The sequence below is a fragment of the Diceros bicornis genome, chromosome 13 (genome assembly GCF_020826845.1).
Source record: "Diceros bicornis minor isolate mBicDic1 chromosome 13, mDicBic1.mat.cur, whole genome shotgun sequence".
Classification (NCBI taxonomy): domain Eukaryota; kingdom Metazoa; phylum Chordata; class Mammalia; order Perissodactyla; family Rhinocerotidae; genus Diceros; species Diceros bicornis.
The window spans coordinates 44,275,355-44,295,548 of record NC_080752.1 but is presented as its reverse complement, the minus strand read 5'-3'; the positions used below and the strand labels follow the sequence as shown (position 1 = coordinate 44,295,548).

Sequence of the window (20,194 nt, the reverse complement as noted above, 5' to 3'; positions counted from 1 at the left end):
CATTTCTAAGTCGTGCAAATGTTCAAATAAAGTTTTTAAAAAATGCTTATCCCTTTCCAGTTTTGACCTTACTAAATTTAGTAAACTCTCTGGTCCTTGAAGGCACAGTTTGAACATAAAGTTCCACTGGCTTATGGTCAATTCGTAAACACACACTAGCCAGAAGCATGCAGCTGCAGACAGTTCTCAGAGCCTGATCATCTCTGGTACCTCTAAATGGCTCCCATAATTGGACTGGGTAGCCCATATGAATTAAAAAACAAGTGTTTGATTATGAATGCCTTAAAGCTGCAACGAATTGGTGAGGCACCAAAGTTAAATTTCAGCTCTAAACTTGCTCTCAGATACAGAATATTAATATACAAACACATTTATTTCACACATTCTCACACCTGGTGACATGGACAAAGTACTCACTCCTTCTCCTGTGGGGATTTGGCCATTGATATTAGGTGTTCGGAAGGGGGAGTGAGTGGATAAGCGTTTATCCCATTCACTAGGTCGTGGTTCTGGTACAGACTCCATGAAGTTCTTTTTCAGCTCACTGATGCTGGCATGATGTTTTTTGATCTCTTCTTGACTTTTATCTAAATCCTACAGTTGAAAGGACAAAGATGCAAAACAATAAACGCTCAGGGAAAAAAAACACACCAAGGGAAGCCCATCTCAGACTATGGGCACTGGTAGAAAACACACCACATCCAGGATAGATATTACTAATCCATAAATTGCATTCAAGTTGTAAATATACAACATGGTATATTTGCTTGCTTTTTTTTTTTTTTTAAACAAAGTGCTTTTCTTGGAAGCAGTGAAGCATCATAACCCCATAGCTCTTAGCAGTTAGATAACCCACAAAGAGCTCACTCCTTAATTTTACAACTCTTCTTCCCACTATGACACAGCGCTAGATCTCCAGCTCCTCATCCCAAGAAGGTAATCCCACAATGCACTTTAGCCTCAGCTTAACGTGAACTGATTTAGGCTCAGCTCAGGCAGGATGGAGATAGCAATAGATAAGGAGAAACTGTTAAATGCAGGACATGGTGAAAGATTCAACTCCCACCACTGGCTGCCTTGCCTTGGTGGGTTAGAATCATCAAGTGTCCTTCTATATCTGCCTAGAGATAGTTTTGCTTCCCTATTACCAGGTGGCTGTTGGTTTTTAGTAAACAGGAATAGACCTTTCTTGATGTAAGAATTTATTACTGAAATTCCAGGCTCAAGTCTCCAGGGCAGATTGTTACTGTCTCTGAATAATTACTCAGGGGAACGTAATACAATGGCTTTTTTTCTTTGCCAATACTATTTACACAAACTAAAAGTCTTACACTTTCCAGCTTCTGACAACTTCACTTCATCCCTTACTACAATTCAAAATAGGGACCTTCTCCCAATAACCTTCAATGGATTGGGAGTGATTTAATAAGAGTTCGTCAAATACCTTCTATATCTCCTTGACAATTTAAAATAACTCAACTGGTATAGCAGATTTGAATACTGAACAACTAGGGGTAAGCTCTTAAAGAGGATACTCCAGAGAGAAATGATCAAAACTAAGGTTAATAAAGCTAGAAACAATATGAGAAATAATATTCAGGTTCATATAACAGGAAGTTTATAACAACTTTCAAAAGGGAAACTTGGCCAGAAATAATCTGGGAACTACAACTTGAAGACAAAAACTCAAATGTTCTTTGTCCAACATACTGCTCCAAAAAAACTCAAAAGATCTGTGCTTGAGATCAAATATGTGGGAGCTCATCACTTGATGACTGCTAAAATTTCTGTGTTTATTATATATTAAGGCAGCTCTGTATCCAAGAAAAGCATAGTACTAAATATATCTCCAAATATGCTGTGTGAATTTTGGGATTAGCCTTTCTTTTTTTTTGGCTCCGTGGGAAACAGCCTCATTTTGAAAAAAAAAAAATTGGAACTCATTTAAATAAAAATTTGTTTAAAAAGTTTTTCCTGGGGCAATATAGGCTTCATTAAAGAAAATTTTTCAAAAGCAATGTCAAAGGGAAAATGGCATAGGAAAAAGAATCAGTGAGGCACATGAAACAATTGTGATTATGGAGATATTCATTTAATCGTCTATTCTTTTTATTTTTGCAAGACTGAACCACGTATATTTGCTTTGAGATCAGTCAAAGAGAAAACTAACCCAAAGAGGGCAATCCTGTAGCTCCCCCATAAGGGTACCTCTTGCTTGCTAGGATGAAATGTGAGGATAGCTCATGAACATGGGCTTCGCTATGGGGGAAACAATAGTTTGCACTTTTGTTCCAGCTGAAAACAAGAAAAGTATGTTTACTAGCTAAAGAAAAGCATGAATAAGCTCGGTGAAAGACTCCATTGTAGGCTGAGCAACTGAGACCCACCAGGCATGTAAGGCCCTGTGACCCAGCTTCTGACAAAAGTAAATCTGCTTGGGCCAAGAACAACTTAACACAGTTGGGAGAGTTAAAAGTATGAATGGAGCCAAACAACAATGAGCAAGAGATGCCATGGAAAAATCATAACTCTCTGGGTTAGCCTCTTAATATAAGAGGCTGCTGATTTGTTACTCTTCTTGCCTAGTTTTTGATTGGCTTGGAACCTGAGACAACAAATGTTTCAATAAAATTAGTAACTTCTGAGGGAGCTTTCTCCATCTTTCTTAGCTGGCTCTGTTGGAAACCTGTGGGGGCACAGAGTAAAATTAAGATCTCAAAGGGACCTGTTCTAAATAGAATTTGTCATAGACACTTGCTACAGGTTCCCCTTGGGAGATAGAGGAGGCGGTCGATCTAAAAATGAACTCAATCTTATTTGTGCCAGAACAAAGCATTAGTGGGGGTGAGGTAGGAGTAGGAGGAGGAGGGAATGCTTAAAAAAAAAAAAGAAAAAAAAAAAAACCTGCTAGAGTGACAGATAACTTGAGAGAACTTCCTTAGGGGAAAAAAAAACTTTTCACAATAACTAGAGAATGATGGTTAGCCAAATTGCTTTGGCTGTTTTCAGGTTAGACACTTTTTGATGCCTATCATCTTATAATTTTAGCAGCAATCAAACCAAACACTTCATTAAATATAAAATATTCTCAAAAGGTAGTTAGTTAATTTTCAAACACACACTTATTTAGAAATCCCCTCTCACGGCTGTCAATCAAATGCTGGGAAAAAACACATCACACACAGGGACTTTGTGAGTCTCAGAAGCCATAACACACCTCATGGAACAAATGACAAATATATGATTGGTCCTGCAGGTTCCAGGTAAGAGGAAGCACTAAAGATGGACTAGTCAAGAAATAGGCATGTTTGGAATTGGGAGATGTCACACTGCTGAATACAAGGAGATCAACTGACATTTGTTATTCTTCCTAATCTCAGAAGCAGAACCATTCAGGTTATGGCTAAGGCAAAGAGATCTAGTTGCCAAGTTTGAAATATCCTAGGGTCCAGGCTTAGAAAACCTCATGTTACATAAGGAAAATGTATATAAAGCACTGGTATTGTGCCCACCACACAATACATGATCAATGGAGGCTGGCCATAATTTTCATTACTTTTATTAAAGTATCTTATACACAGCAGGCACTCAAAATATGTGTATTGACAAAGAATAAGATGAGGTTAGGTAATTATTAGAGGCCATTTTATTAAACCAGAGATCTATCTAAAAAAGCTTCTTCAAACTTCTAGTTTAATCATCTTTACCACATTTAATATACGTTTATCTTTCAGGTCTCAGCTAAAATGTTACCTATTCAGAGAGAACTTCCCTGTCCATCTGATTTAGAGTGGATCCCTTTTATTAGCACAGCATACTGTTTATTTCCTTGATAGCTTTTATATAACTTGTAATCATTTTATTGCTATTTGTTTACTTGTTTATTTTTTCTCTCCTCCCCACTTCCTCACATTGAAAGCTTCCTGAAGGAAGGCAAGAACCATGTTTATCATCTTCCTTTATATTTCCTCTATATTTAAGTTAAATCCCTGATGTCAGAGTTTATACCCATTTCTTCTGGCTCTGTCTTGAGCGGAACTATAAGATAATTAGGTCACCAGCTTCTATATAAAGAGTTCTTTTGATGTGTTAACTAACATGGACTCAGTTTTTTCCAAACAGAATAAGTCCAGTTTCCTTAATTTTTCTTCATAGAGTTCCCTCAATCTTCTAATTAGTTTTATTTTTACCTCTCCAATGTGGAGCCCAAAACTAGATAAGTATACTAATATAGGTCTGGTAAAAATCTGACCAATGTTGAATATAATGGGAAAACGACCTTACAATTCCTATAGCAGACAATATGTTGCTATTTCTGAATGGAAAAAAGTATAGTTTAATAGAGTTAGAAAGACCCTAACTCAAATCCTAGCTTTACCAATTTACCAGCTCTGTGACCATAACTTAATTTTTCTAAGCCTCAATTTTCTCATCTTTAAAATAATAATCCCACATCCACAGGCCTGTTTTCACGATTAAACTATCTTATATCACACTAACTACGCATTAAATGCTAGGCTCCCTTCTTTCCTTCCCGTATATTACTTTTTTTGTTTTCCTGACTGCTCTTCTGTCATTTTCTGGTATCCCCCAAATTTTAAGTCTATTTTGAATTGTGATGATTTCTTCTACACTTTCTTGCTTCAGAAGATGAAAATATTGCACAAATTTGATGCTTGGGACATATAGGAGTTTATACTCTTGGAAAATTCAAGGAACTTTTAACAGTGATGTAGAACTTTCTAAAAGTGGGTAAAACAATGGAACCATGAGAGGCAGAGGTGTCCCAATCATATATTTTTTAGATAAGTATGAGAGATGAAAACTAAAGAATCAGAAGGAGAGATGGTTGCGTATCTTCATGTTTACCAACATGCAAAAGCATTTTAAACCTAAATTCTCTCATGCAAGGGCATGCAAAACCAAACGCAGCATAGAAAGAAGATAGGGGGATTAGCAAAGAATGCAGAAGGTTGCAGGCAACCAACTGAAATAAGCTTCAAGTTCATACAAACCTCCAACATTAAATTGCTATGTCTGATATAAATGTTTTCACCATCTAGTCTCTCTCTCTTTTTCTGTGAAAATGAAAGAGGGAAAAACAGAAAAGCATAAAAAATTAAAATGTTGTTCTTGCGGGAAAAAACTGCAAATTGGCAAACCAAAAAAATATTTAAAATTAAATGTCCACAGCGCAGCATATGCCAACACAAAATGGTCACAGAACCACAAGGACACACAGAGAACATGATTACCACTAGAAAATGGATGACCTTGTTCATGAACGATGGAAGGATGTGATGATGTTATTTAAATAGACAGTGCTCCTGGCTTCATTGGCTTCTTACGTAACAAGCTGTTTTATGTTCATTTTGTAAATTGAGCTGTTGGAGAGTTATCTTAAAATACATGACTTTAAGAAGCTTTGAAACTCGATGTTCCATGGAGTAATGTTTTAAAACATTATTTAGCTTTTTGGACATATTTCATACTTGGTAATACTGCAGTATATATATCTCTAATATCTTTCATAAGAAAGATCTAAGGGCATTTTATACATGATCAGTCAGTAACCTATTCAGTAAGAACTGATTCATCCCACTTTACAGTTGGGAAGAACAAGGCAGAGCAGCCAAACCCATAGTTACTAACAATACTGGGAGTTGCTGCTATGATGGTTTCCATAATAAATATGTATAAAATATTGTCAAAGATTCCAAAAAATATGGTGCTATTGTGAAATATTTCTTATAAAGTTTAAATATAAAGGATAGGTTTGGCCTTCACTAATTATTTCATTGTGTTTAAAAAGATATTTTCCTTCTGGAAAGTTTACTTTCATGAAACTTTTCAATACATAGTACAGGATTATAATTTCTTTGATATACGTGTGTATGTGTCTATGCCTATATGTATATACACATGCATATATATGTATATCTGCTATTTGAAAGTAGTTTCTGATTGAGAGAAATCAATGAAAAGAATGGATCACTGTCTTTTTAATGCACTGTAAAAGTCAGCACGGGTGATGGTAATGTAGTTTTGTGAAAGAAAAATGGCTAACCTTCCTCATTCTTATCAGATCTTCAGTTTTATCTGCAAGCTTCTGTTTTGCCATTATTAAAAAAGGAAAGAAAAATAACAAAATATTGGCTCATTGAAGTTTGTTTGAACCTTCATTTTATAATTTTTTTTTAAGGAGAAGGGAGTGGGGGAGAAGAAAAAATTGAGGAGGGGAGAGGAAAAGGAACAAGTGGTCTGTTGGCACAAACCTGTGTTTGGTCACCATTTGAGGTAGGTACTGTGACCTCGATGTGAGTTTTTTCCACCTACATTTAAGAAATAAAGTGGTAAAAACATTTTAGGTTAGTACGTTTCTATGAATGGTGTTGTTTCCAAATAAGCCGCATCTTTAAGCTGGTTGTGAAATAAGCTGATATGTAATCATCAGGATGCAGTCTTATAGCGGGTAGTACAGGGAAGGATATTACTTTCAACAGCAATCTGTTAGTTTACCACCACATTTTCAAGGCTGAAGAGGTATATGGACAGCCAAATGATCAAAAAAGAAAATTAAAGTAATTATTCTATTGATGAAAAAAACATTTTTATATTTATTTATTAAAAAGTACTCATTAAAAATAATAATTTAGGGCTGGCCCGGTGGCATAGTGGTTAAGTTCACACGCTGCGCTTTGGCCTGGGGTTTGCAGGTCCGGATCCTTCGTGAGGACCAACGCACTGCTTGTCAAGCCATGCTGAGGCAGCATCCTATATAAAGTAGAGGAAAATGGGCACAGATGTTAGCCCAGGGCCAATCTTCCTCACCAAAAAAATAAATAAATAATATTAATATAATAATTTAGGCTTAAATAAGCCATATGTTTTTGTTTTGCTTTTTTTTAATGTTCTACAAGTACATTAAATAACATTTAAAAACAAACTTACAAATGAAGAGATCAATGTATGACATACATGTTAGAAACAAAAAGAAAGGATTTACAGTTAAAGCACACACATAATAAACCACATACGACACCAAGCAGGTAAATACAAAAAATTTTGTTAGTTGATCAAGATGTTTAAGGAGGCAGTTTCCCCTTTGAGTTTATTAGACAACAAAACATCAAAATAAACTCAATCCAAGTTGTTACTGACGCATGCAATTACTTCCAAGGCTGATCTGTAAATAAGCACACACAGGGCTCAGCTGCAACATTCAACGCACTGTAACCTCCTCTCTAGGGGGCTGGAGCCCATGTGTTTGGTAAACAGACAAGATTCATCCTTAATAGTAGGAAGAGAATAACAAAGTCCTCCTGCCTAGCTTTGAAATACTTTTAGTAATAGTCATTTTACATACCCAAAATGGAATAAGTATAAATTTTAAAAAAACCCAGACAGACTATTAAGAGGAAGCGTAATAGAGGGAGCAATGCCTAAAGCACTGGATATTTCAAAAGTAGAAAACTTTGATTAAGGGTCAAATCAATCATTTTCTATCATTAAGATCTTTACAGAACCTCATCAGCCTGTAGTTTTGACACATTCTTTTTTTTTTTTTTTTAATTTTTATTTTATTTATTTTTTCCCCCCAAAGCCCCAGTAGATAGTTGTATGTCATAGCTGCACATTCTTCTAGTTGCTGTATGTGGGACGCGGCCTCAGCACGGCGGGAGAAGTGGCGCGGCGGTGCGCGCCCGGGATCCGAACCCGGGCCGCCAGCAGTGGAATGCACGCACTTAACTGCTAAGCCACGGGGCCGGCCCTGACACATTCTTTTTAATCACACTTGCCAGCATTACTTCATACTACAATGGCATTGTGCTATTTTCTCTAGGACTGAATGTAAAGAACATAAGATAATACCAAATTTTGTGACACTGTCAAATCATAAGCACATCCAGCTACAGCACTTTTAACTACCAGGGGCAATTAACAATTTGGGTCCTTTCTACTCTGAATCCCAGTATACTTGCTGTGGCCATTAGCAAGTTATTTCACCTCTCTGAGTTTAAGGTTTTTGTTGATAAAATGGAAATAATATCTTCACAGAATTGTGAATGCTTAGCAAATGACAGTTTTTAATTATTTTGTAAAGCTTAAATTACTTGTTTAAGTGAATAATGACTTTCTGTTTTGGGTCCTTAGCAATCCAACCACAAGAAATTGAGAGCCTCTACTTCAGTCTAAGAATGGACGCCAAGTACCAACACTAGTGCTATGTGTGCCCCTATACAGAACATTAAATGAGATAAAGATGTACATGGGGAGAGGCATTATCTCCACACCTGAAAAATAGGTCTTGTCAAATGACTCAAGATGTCAAAAAGCTATCACCATCTGGCACCAAATTAGTGCTAGAAAATGAAATTTACACAGTTACAAGGCTACTTTATTATTACTGTTGCTTTATATAATAAATATGGCTTCAGGTAAATTCCATAATTATTTTCGAACTGCTACAAATAAAATCAACTCAGCCACCCTTAATTCTGTCATTACTATTACAGTAATAAAAGTTATCAGAGGTGGCTCTCAGTCTGATCTTAACACAAATATCTCGAAACATACGTTTATACAAAATTAATCGACAGGAAGACCCCCCTACTGGCACTTAAATGGGCAGCATATACCAGGAAGTGATCTCTCCACTCTGCAGAGGTCCCAAGAACCAAGGGAACCTATTCTTGAAGATACTTCTATCTGCCTTAGGGGCAAAAAAACAAGTAAGTTAGCAGAAAGCCAAAGGAATCTTAGTCACTCAAAAAGACTTCCTTGTTAACTCCAATAATCCGACACTTTCCAGTTAGTATAACAAATGGAGAGATAGTCAAAAATGCCAGGTAAGAGATCCTGACATTAAAAACTGAGGTAGTCTAACATGAAAAAGGCTCTGTTTATACTGAACCTATTAGCCAATGTCACACACATTTGGCTAGGCACAGAAACGCAAACGCCCACCATTCACTCAATTTCTTTTTCTCTCTGGGACTCAAGGTGGTCTCAAAGGACGGTAAAATGTCATACTGAACAGTTGTTTTAATACAGTCAAAACACAGCCAGACTGGCCACTGCTCTAGACAAACTAGATATGGAACTGGCTCCAAAAGAACAGGATTAATCCATCTGCCAAGGTGCGAGCACTTAGTAAGGTCTTATATGGTTTTAAATTTCTTAACAGACATATAAAAATGTAATTTTTCTTATACAGACTGCTTCTTTTAATTCCCCTTGTCAAGAGTGAGACCTGTATTTACTTCAATAAATCTGAACTAACTCCTCAACTTCATCACTGCTTACAAGTGTTTAAAAAGCTTATCAGCACATAAAAGATCAGTCCAGTTACTATTACCCCTGGGAAATCTGCTAATTAATTGGTGATTTTTCAATAACGTTCAAGGACTGTGGGTACAATCAACTCAGAACTGTAAGCAACTAAGTAGCACAACCTCTTTTACATAAGGGAGCTTCTCTTTTTTGTAAAGCTACTTAAGATTTGAATGACCACATAGATGTGCTTTATGTAATACCTGGATATTCTTTGAGTATGTTGCACACATATTCATCTTAGGAAATCAAATTATATTTTAATCACACTAGCAGAGCTTATTCTTAAAAAGGAATGTGGAGATTCCCCCTGGATCAGTAAAAATTATTTTTAAAAGTAGGTGATCACAGTGCTGGTGTGTTTTATAGACTCCTTTTTTCAGATATAAGTTGAGTAAAGGCGTGGGTCGCCTGAAAACTTCTGGGATAGCTTACAGTCTTCATGACATAATTCTATGAAAATATTTTATAGGTTCATGGGAGATACCTTCTTTCAGAAAGAGTGAGGAAGAAATAACTTTGTTAGGATTCTACAAGAATCAATGCTTTGAAACCTTCCTGGTCAAGGAGTTAACACCTGTAAATCAGAAAGTGAATTAGCTCGATGTTTGGATTCACGACATACCTTCCACACTTCCGTGGGCTCTGCCTCAGCTTGCTCAGGTGGCACTTCTTCCCTTTTCACTTCAACCTCCACTTCCTTCTGTGCTTTAGAAACTACTGTTTTTTTGCCAGGTGCACCTGGGACGCTGCCTTCCGGGACTTGACTCTCAGCAATGGCTGGTGCAGAGGTGGGCCGAGGACTTCGGTCTGCTGAATCGACAGCCGCTGCTATGTGAGACAGGGAAAGGGAAGAATAAGTGAGGGCAAGAGTCACTTTACTACTTCAAAGTCACCAGGTGAATTAATTGTGAATCCAGGACACATATGAGTGTTACAGCGTCTAGTGGGCTATCATACAGATGGTGAAAAATAAATCTTTAGTGCTCTGCCAGGTAACTGACGGCAATACGCAAGCCAAAAGTACCTTCAATAGAAAAGCAAAAATGTGCTGACGATCATGCTCCATAAAGGTGGTAGTGGGGACATCAAAATAAGAAATTGAAAATTCATTTTATTAAAAAGTTAGCAAGATTGTTTAACCTTGTAATCTGTTAGTTTCAAGAACCTGCAATGTAGTCTATGAAGGAAAAAAAAGGTTAATTAAGTCTGATTTCTTCCATGAAGTCTTTCTGAAATAAAGATCCATTTATTTATAGGTGATGTCAGGAACCTAAAAATATATTTTAGGAAAAAAGAATTAAGTTTGATTTCTTCTGTGAAGCCTCCTTGGAATGGTTACAAAATACCTTGATAAATGGATCTTTTGATAAGACATGTACACTTTTTGGAGCTTGTTTAAGGGCAAATCTTTGAACTAGATGCTTTCCTTTTTAATAAGTCATTTGATCAAAATAATACAAATTCAAAACCTTTGGCCTTTAATCCTTAAAAAACAACAACCTTTTGAGTTCTGTCCTGCCTTCTCCCAGAGTCTTATCAATTTGTATTATAGCTCCTATTCTCTAATATACTTAGGGCAGCTGTTCTCAGCCAGGGGTGATTTTGTCCCCCTGAGAACATCTGGCAATGTCTGGAGACATTTTTGGTTGTCACAACTGGGAAGAGAAGTGGGAAGGGCTACTGGCATCTAGTGTGTACAGGCCAACGTTGCTGAGGTTAAGAAACCTTGATTTAGGGAAAAGGCTATATATAGACTATTTTAGAGAGAATATACAATATAGGCTTATGACAAAAGAATGATTTTTTCACAGAGTTAATAGTTGTTTTGCTTTGGACTATTGGGCATCTAAGTTTCAGATCGCTTACTTCAAAACAATCAGTCAGGGCCAGCCCTGTGGCTTAGTGGTTAAGTGCGCGCACTCCGCTACTGGCACCCGGGTTCGGATCCCGGGCGCGCACCGACGCACTGCTTCTCCGGCCATGCTGAGGCCACGTCCCACATACAGCAACTAGAAGGATGTGCAACTATGATACACAACTATCTACTGGGACTTTGGGGAGGAAAAAAAAAAAAAAGGAGGCAGATTGGCAACAGATGTTAGCTCAGAGCCGGTCTTTCTCAGCAAAAAGAGGAGGATTAGCATGGATGTTAGCTCAGGGCTGATCTTCCTCACAAAAACAACAACAAAAAAAAACAGTCATACTCTTTTTGTGATTTTTATCTTCATTCTTTCAGGGACTAAAAGAAAACATCTATACACTTTGTAGTAAAACCTCACTTATCTGGCATGTCTAGGAATGCAGTGTGTTTCCACATGATTTAATATTTCTGATAACAGATCGTTATCCTTTCATGTACTGAGACTTCAATTTTAATTATTTTGCATGGAATTTTTTACAATTTTTATTACACACTTTCCTGCCTTCTTAAACTGAGTACACTGAACTTAATTTATCCTGATAAATTTAGATTAATAAGCAGCAAGGATTAGGTAAAACAAAGGAATTCCATGAATGAGAACAGATAAAAAATTGAAATTCACAACTACTTCATACACACAACACCAAGAAAGAAATGCTTGTTACCCTGTAATGATCTTCAGTGAAAGAAATCATTCCTCAGAGGATACATAGGAAAAACAGCAGAAGCACAAGGATCTACTTTATCTTTCAATGAAAACTCTTTGGCCTCTTGCAAGTCCCTGCTCCTCATGGGTGCTCTAAGCCAGTCAATGCAAGAATGGCAGATGGCAGACCAAATCTAACAACACAGGAGAATGTGACAAAATATTTTGCTCACAGTTGTGTTAAAGTATCTTTATACATGTCTATTCACACCTCCTCTCAAAGAATTAATTCAACTCTGCCTGGCATCACAGAAACATAGCCCATGCTTTCACCATGTGTTATTTTGCCACTTGCATTTGGTTTTAATCCAATACTACTAATATCGCAGAGCCAAATGATTTACGTCTTCAGCATTCCTAGCCCTAGCAATCTGTACTGTATATGGAAAAGTAGTGTGGAAACTGGCAGTTAGACACAGAGGCAAAAAGTTTCATGTTTTGTAAAATGTGGAAGATATTAACTCTATCCAATGGATAAAAAAATACTTTTTAAACCCTAAATATTAATAACTTTTAATGTCATACCCAAGTCTTTGCATTTCTTTTGTTATAGGCTGATATTATTTCAAGAGTATGTTGGGCAAAAATTAATTATGCACACATTGATATGCAATTCAAGTGAAAGATATCACCCAGGAGCCCTGGAGAGAGGCAAATTTCTTTCCTTTTCTCAATAAGAAGACTACAAACTATGGATCACAACAGAGAATCATGGTAGTGACTGTCGTTTTTTTAATCAGCTTACTGAGATATAATTCACATACTATATAATTCAACCACAGAGTATATAATTCAATGCTTTTTAGTATATTCACAGTGCTGGGGGTAGTGATTACTTTTTAAGATGTTTTGGCTCTTCAGTTTTATGAATTCATTTGTGAGCTACTACAAGATTTTGGTGCATATACAGAGAATACTTAACTTTAAAAATTCACTTATTTCCCATTTCTGACAGTCTAGACAAAGCAGAGCGCCGGCTGTGATACTCTTACGGACCCATTAACTCCAGTATGACATTGCTCTTGTCTGACGACAACAGAATCTTAGACAGTTATACAATAGAGCAGTAAAGAGTAAAACTCTAAACGATCATATGGAGTAAAAGGAGACTTAAATTCTAGTTCCAGCTCTGTTACTTGCTAGCACGATTTCTGCTAGTACGGTACAGGTACAATAGTTATGAAATGGGTCAGTGGTTCCATTATCAGAGGGCCCACATGAATCATCTGTGGATACTGAAAAACAAACAAAAAACCCAGCCGATGCTCAGGTCCACTACACACAGATGACGTATCTAAGAGTGAGGCTTGACCATGTGTTTTGTTTTAAAGCTCCAAGGATGATACAGATGTATTCCCCTGGCAAAAACCACCGCAACCACTACTCACCAAGTGGATGAACTGCCTGGTTGTGTGACCCTAGCAAGTTACATAACTTTTTTTTGTGCCCCAGTTTCCTCATGAGTAAAACAAGAATTCCTAAATGCTTCTTGTTCACTAGGTTGTTGGTACTAAACAGGAATATATGGAAATGGTTCTAAAGCAAAAAGTGCAACAAAAATAAAAGCTGAAAAATCCTTGTCATTGTTAGTTATCCTTGTGACTTACCACTTTATCGTATAAACTAGGATCTGAACCAGTTTTAGTTCTTCAGCTGAAGCAGATGCTCTGAGCACCAGATACAACAGAGAAAGGGAATGTTCATTTGTATCATTAAAGTGAGACCCCTTATAAAGCAATTCTTGTAAAAGTTTCCCTAATATACTATCACTAGCTTAGAGGCTTATATTGATTTAAAAAAAGGGGGAGGCATAATAAGGAAAAGTCTCCTTATTAAGAAGAATGGAGAAATATGTAGAAAAAGGAGGGAAAAATAGTTTCCATAGACATGTTTCCAGTACTTATACTGAGAAGATAACACACAGAGAAAAAGAAGACATTTGAAAACAAAACTACAAAAAAGTTTGCCCTACTCAGTTTATATGCAATTCAGATGCTTAAAAGATAATATATGTAAAATGTTTGGAACAGTGCCTGAAACATACTAATTGCTCAACGAATATTGACTATTAATACCTTTTATTCTCCCTCTTCTGCAAAAAGGAAGTCATCATGGTGAAGAGTAAAAACCATGGGTCTGACAGAACAGTCCTAGAGTCTACTCCCAGTTCCATCGCTGACTGTGTGGCCTTCGGCAAGTCACTTATACTCTAAGGTTATGTTGTAAGAAATAATTAATATCAATGGGTATCCATTTCAAGATATTAGAAAAAGTTCAATAAAAGTATGAAGAAAATAATAAAGATATTAGCTGGCATAACTTAAATTTAAAAATATACAATAGGAAAAAACAACAAAACCAAAAGTGGGTTCTTTGAAAAGATTAATAAAATTAATAGATGTGTAGCAAGACTGCCCAAGAAAAAAAGGGGCACAGCTTACCAATATTAGGAACACAAATGGGGACACTGCTATAGATCTTATAGATGTTAAAAAGATACCCAACTTTATGTCAATAAAGTCGAAAATTTAGATGGAATGGGCGTTTCCTAGAAAAACACAACTATCAAAACTGAAACAAGAACTAGGACAACTTAACAGTCCTTTATCTAATAAAGGCATTGAATCTGTAAGTAGAGAACCCTCTCACAAAGAGATCTCTAGGACCAGATTGCGTTATTGGTGAATTCTTCCAAACATTAAGGAAGAAATAACATCAATCTTATGAAAACTCTTTCAGAGAACAGAAGAAGAGGAAATCCTTCTCAACTTATTTTATGAGGCCAGTATATACTTGATACTAAAACTCGACCACAACAATACCAGAAAGGAAAATTATAGGCCTCTCTCTCCTATGAAAATAGTTGTAAAAATCCTATGGTATAATAAGAAAAACATATTATGATCAAATTGAGTTTATTCTAAGAATGCAAAGTTGGTGTAACAATTGAGAGTCAATCCACTTCTATAAAATTAGGTGGCTGGAATAAATGATTTCAATTTTTTCCCCAAGTCCTAAAACTTTGAGATACTGATGGTAAAGCCACTAAAGCCGACTGTCTTCCTTTAGAGTTGTCTTACATGCTTTAGCTTTGGAATCTCAAGCATTACTACAGCATTTTGAAGATAAATTTTTGGAGATTGCCCCCCACCTAGGAACATGGTCAATAGATACGGTCTCTATAGACATCAAGATTTTTTCAAGTCTTGAACTATGAGGTTTCTACAGCTAGAAAAATAGAGACAGTTAAGATGTGATTTCTGTAAGGAATCTAAGTGTCTCTATAAATAAGCCTTTCTAATTTGTTCAAGGTACCAAAGCTTGTTAGCACTTGAATCTTTGGTTATTTTTGCTATTAGAAAGAAAGGCTATATTAGCCATTATATCTATATAACTATGAAATTCCATTTAGCAGAAAAAGCCATGGGATAGGGTATCAGACAGACCTGGGTTTTTGTCCTAGCTTTGCAACTTACTATCTGTGAGATCTTGAATAAGTTGCTTAAACCTTCCAACCTGTTTTCTCACTGAAAAATGGGGATAAAAATAATAGCTCCCCAAGACTAAGGTAAACTGGAGGTAGGGTGATTTACAGGATAAGGAAGGAAATTCCTGATGGTGTTATATGAATATGGCAGACATGAGGATTGAGTGACCATACCTCAAACTTAACATGTCCAAAACAGAGGTCTTGACTTTCCATATGTCCAACTCTGCTCAATCAAGCCTAGGAATAAACTTTGTTTTTCTTTTCCTTACCATCTCCAACATTTAGTTTAAAGTAATTCTGTCAGCTCTATGTCCAAAATATATCCCTGGCCACTTCTCACTGTCTTCATTGCCAATACTCAAGTCCAAGCTGTTGTCATCTCTCACCCAGATCCTGCAACAGACTTTACCAAGCTTCTGCTTCACTCCCCCTTCAGTGGAGTAGTCACTCAGCAGTCAGGGTGATCTTTTAAAAATGGAAACCAGATTATATCACTCCCTCTAATACCTTCCCACTGCAATTAAAATAGAACCTAAATTCTTTACTGTGGCCTACAAGGCCCTACACAACCTGGCCTCTGCCCACTTCTCTGACCTCACTTATTTTTTACTCCTCTCCCCTTCATTCACTAGGATCTAGACCTGTGCTGTCCAATATGGAAGCTACTAGCCACATGTGGCTATTTAAATTTAAATTAAAATTCAGTTCCTCAGTTACATAGCCACATTTCAAGTTCATAATGGCCACATGTCGCTACTGACTACCAAATTGGATATCACAAAATAGAAGATTTCCATCAGCACAGAAAGTTCTATGGGACAGCACTGATTAGACACATGCCAAGCTCATTCCTACTTGCGGGTCTTTGTACTTGCTATTCCCTCTTCGAGAATACTCTTCCTCAAGATTTTGGGATGGCTGCGACCTTCTCATAATTCAGGTCTCAATTCAAATGAAGCTCCTCAAAAGAACCTTCTAAATTTAGTTGGACCATTCCATCTGAAACAGCTCCCCAATCTCCCCCATCCCCAGACACTCTATCCCATTATTCTGTTTCATATTTTTCACAGCACTTATCACCATCTGAAATTGTTTTGTTTTGTTTTCTGTTTCCACCCAAGACTGTAAGCCCCCTGAGGGCAGAGACCATGTTTGTATGTTCACAGCTGTATCTCCAGTGACTAGAGCAATACCTGACACAAAGGAAGTGTAAAATAAATTGTTGAACGAAGTAATAAATGAGTAAGTATCTGAAAGAACATACGTTTTGGAGTTAAACCAACCTGTACTCCAATCCACTTACCAACTATCACATCTTAAGAAAAGTTATTTAATCTCTGAGCCTAATTCCTAGTGTTGTCATGAAGATTAAATAAGACAAAGTCTGCAATCTTCCTTGACCTGTTATTATTAAAACAGCCCCTTAAAACTCAGGACAATAGAGAAACACCAGAAAGAAAGAAGTATGACTCGCAATATGGAAGCACAAAAGTCCTACTGCTTGAATAATCTCTTTTCCAAGTGTGGTGGATCCATGTCTGATTCCTTTACTGGGCTAGGTATTTCTAATATGTGCTCCCGTAATGCAACAAACCACAATATGGTAGCATGGTTCTGGATGATATAAGACAAAATAATAACGCTCTGGCCAGAATATTAACAGTATCTTAATGATAGCTAATATTTTGGGGTCACTTATTAAGTACCAACTATTGTGCTTCTTTCATCAACTTTGATCTAGTTACTACTCTCTCTGAACCTCCGTTCTCCTTTCCTTAAGATGATTCCACTAAATTAGATAATTAGTAAGATCCATTTCATTTTAACACTGAGAATTCTTTCATTTGGCTCTCTTATAGAAAACTGTACTTCCTTTATCTCTCCCTAAAGAGTTAGGATCACAAGAAATCAATATTCAATACAAACCTCCATCAAGGCTCCGGGATGCCCGTTTGCTTGCTGTACGCTCAAAGTGTGGGGCAGGTCTGTCAATCAGAGCACTAGCTTGCCTGGTCTGAGCCTGAGTTCGGCCACTGTATCGAAATTTGGATCCCAGTGCAAGAAATTTGCTTTTAGGAATGGTATCTGTAGATGTCAGCCTGGGGGAAAAGAAATACATATAATAATCTTATATATTATCTCACTGTAATGAGACCCTGAGATGAAAGATAAAATCAAGAATTAAAAAATGTTTCACAATTCTCATAGTTTCCTTATAGTTACTAAGACAGATTTCCAGTCAAGCGATCATTATTTTAATTCTATGTCGTTTCCCAAAGCAACATGTATAATTTACTTGTGTCCTATATTAATAATATCTTATATCTCTATAGATAGGGCCTTATGGCTTTCAAAATGTTTTTATAGCACTGTAATATTTTCACTACATCCCTGTAATAGTTTCACCATTTTATAGATACAGGAAACTGAACCTCAAAAAAGAAGTTACTAGTTTAAGGTCACATAGCTGTTAAGATGTTGGGCGGTAACAGAGTTGAAGCCCAGAGCTCTTTCCAGTCTACTGGAATAATAATTTCATCAAATGCACTCCAAACTCAATTAATGCCTGGTAACCTATCTAATAGGTTATTTGGTGTATTTTCAACTCAGTCAGGAACCCCATCTTCTTTCTCTGCAGTATCCTGTATTCTCTTTTGTCACGGCATTGACGGCACTGAATTGAGACAATCTATTTATATGCTGGTCTCCACTACAAGCCTCTCTAAGGGTAAAGGATAAAGACTACGACTTATTCATCTTTGTGTTTCCACTTCTGGCACAGTCCCTGGCATGAATTTGGCACTCAATAAATGTTTGCTGAATAAATACACAAATTTCTACATCAAATACTACCAAAAAGAGAGCAATTTTTCCCTTTGGGATGGTTTATTTCAATTCAGCAAATATTTACTTTCTGTTTATGTAAAGAAGTATTACATGTTAATATAACCTCTTATTTTGATGCAATGGATTTAAATATGTTATCCTACAAGGAAATACATTGGCTGCGGCTGAAATCTATACCATAGATATTAAACATTCAAAATAACTTTTTTTTTTGTGAGGAAGATTAGCCACGAGCTAACATCCGATGCCAATCCTCCTCTTTCTGCTAAGGAAGATTAGCCCTGGGCTAACATCCATGCCCATCTTCCTCCACTATATGTGGGACACCTGCCACAGCACGGCTTAATAAGTGGTGCATAGGTCTGCGCCCAGGATCCGAACCTGCAAACCCCAGGCCGTGGAAGCAGAGCCCGCGAACTTAAACCACCTCGCCACTGGGCCGGCTCTCCTTACCCGTTTTTAAAACTTGATTTTCTTGGTTTGATTCTAAGGAAGAGGACGATGAAAGCATAAAAAAAAATCTTACTGCCAATAATTAAAATTCTTTAATTGGGTATAAAGTGTACCCTCATGTTTTATTTTGAAATGAGAATTGAAATGTTATTTTCCCTGACATTTCTTTCTGTTCACTGTGTTACAGTGCTAAGCATGATATGAAAATACAAATAGAAGGAAAAGATATCATGGTTCTCTCTCTTGAGAGCCACTCATAAAGAGTCAAGTTTATTTATGAATGAGATGACATGTCATGGAAGTCTGGGATTTGCTTCAAAATAATCTGAGAAGTAGTAGGAAAGAGTGGGTGGGGATAGAGATGAAAGAAGATTGGCCTTGGGGTGATAATTACTGAAGCTGGGTGATAGGTACAAGGGGATTCATTATATTACTCTTTACTGTTGCTATGCATGCAATTTTACTTAATAAAAACATTTTCTTAAAAAGGCAAGCTGACAATAACTAGCTGATTCTCCTTTCAATATAAGTAATTACTTGTCTAGGGCCTGTCTTCTCTGCTAGACTGTATGTTCCCTCAGGACAGGGATTAGAACTACCTTAGGGTATATTCCCAATGCCTAGTACAGTGCCTACACAAAGGGTAAGCACACAGAAAATGCTTGGTAAGTGAAGACAAGGGGTTAATAAGGTGGCCTCTTGAAAAGCAGAGGAAATGAAACTTTCTTCTGTCTCCTGATTATCTGATACAATTGGGCTTCAAAGATGGTCCTCTGTGCTCCTTTTCTGGGGTTGATTAGAGTCAAGATGACAATCAGCTTATCTTTAACCTTCCAGCATAAAAGCCCCAAAGAAAGTGTAAGCACTGCTTAGAGAAATTTCATGTGGAGGTTAAGTCAGGGTACCTCCTCCTGATAGAACTGATTTTTGCTCCAGTTAGGGCAATCACAGAGCCCCTAGTAAACACAGGTTCCTATGCCTCACTTCTCTCTTCCTTCTACCGTACACAGAAAGGTGCTCTGGGAATGCTGAGGCATGTTTTTAAACCCAAAAGAGGAGAACCTTTTCACTGTGAACAGATTCACTGTGTCTTGCTTAACACGATCTCACCTAAGCTAAATAAAAGAACGCCACTCATACAAAGAAGGGAATTTCAATGGCAGCCTTAAAATAGAAACATGCATAAATAATTTGTCCTTGAAAAATACTTAAGTGAGAACAATACCTGAAAAATGTGTGATGCTCTACACAGACTTTCCATAATTTCTTAGCTGCTCGGTAACTGGGAAGTTTGAATCCAATGGTACTTTCATATTGTTCTTGCTATAAAAACACAAATAAACAGGGGACATGAAGCATTCTTCAACTACAATGATACAGTATCACAGAAATGCGGTGCTAGAGAGGACATTGTGAATAAAAAGAATGTTACTAGTTTAAG

The 20,194-nt window shown here is 36.9% G+C and overlaps 1 protein-coding gene across 23 annotated transcripts in view; it reads right to left on the bottom strand.

Moving 5' to 3' along the window:
• The window catches only part of EPB41 (erythrocyte membrane protein band 4.1), a 187,410-nt gene that overhangs the window by 38,209 nt on the left and 129,007 nt on the right, over nt 1-20,194 (bottom strand). For 8 of the 23 annotated variants that reach the window (XM_058553449.1, XM_058553443.1, XM_058553448.1 and 5 more), the window contains 7 exons: nt 19,979-20,076; nt 17,380-17,552; nt 9,959-10,164; nt 6,276-6,332; nt 6,068-6,109; nt 5,016-5,078; nt 418-594 (listed from right to left, as the gene is read on the bottom strand). In XM_058553449.1, coding sequence (XP_058409432.1) covers nt 418-594; nt 5,016-5,078; nt 6,068-6,109; nt 6,276-6,332; nt 9,959-10,164; nt 17,380-17,552; nt 19,979-20,076 — 816 coding nt within the window. The remainder of the gene's footprint in view (nt 1-417; nt 595-5,015; nt 5,079-6,067; nt 6,110-6,275; nt 6,333-9,958; nt 10,165-17,379; nt 17,553-19,978; nt 20,077-20,194) is intronic. The other 15 variants (XM_058553447.1, XM_058553456.1, XM_058553465.1 and 12 more) reach the window with 7 other exon arrangements.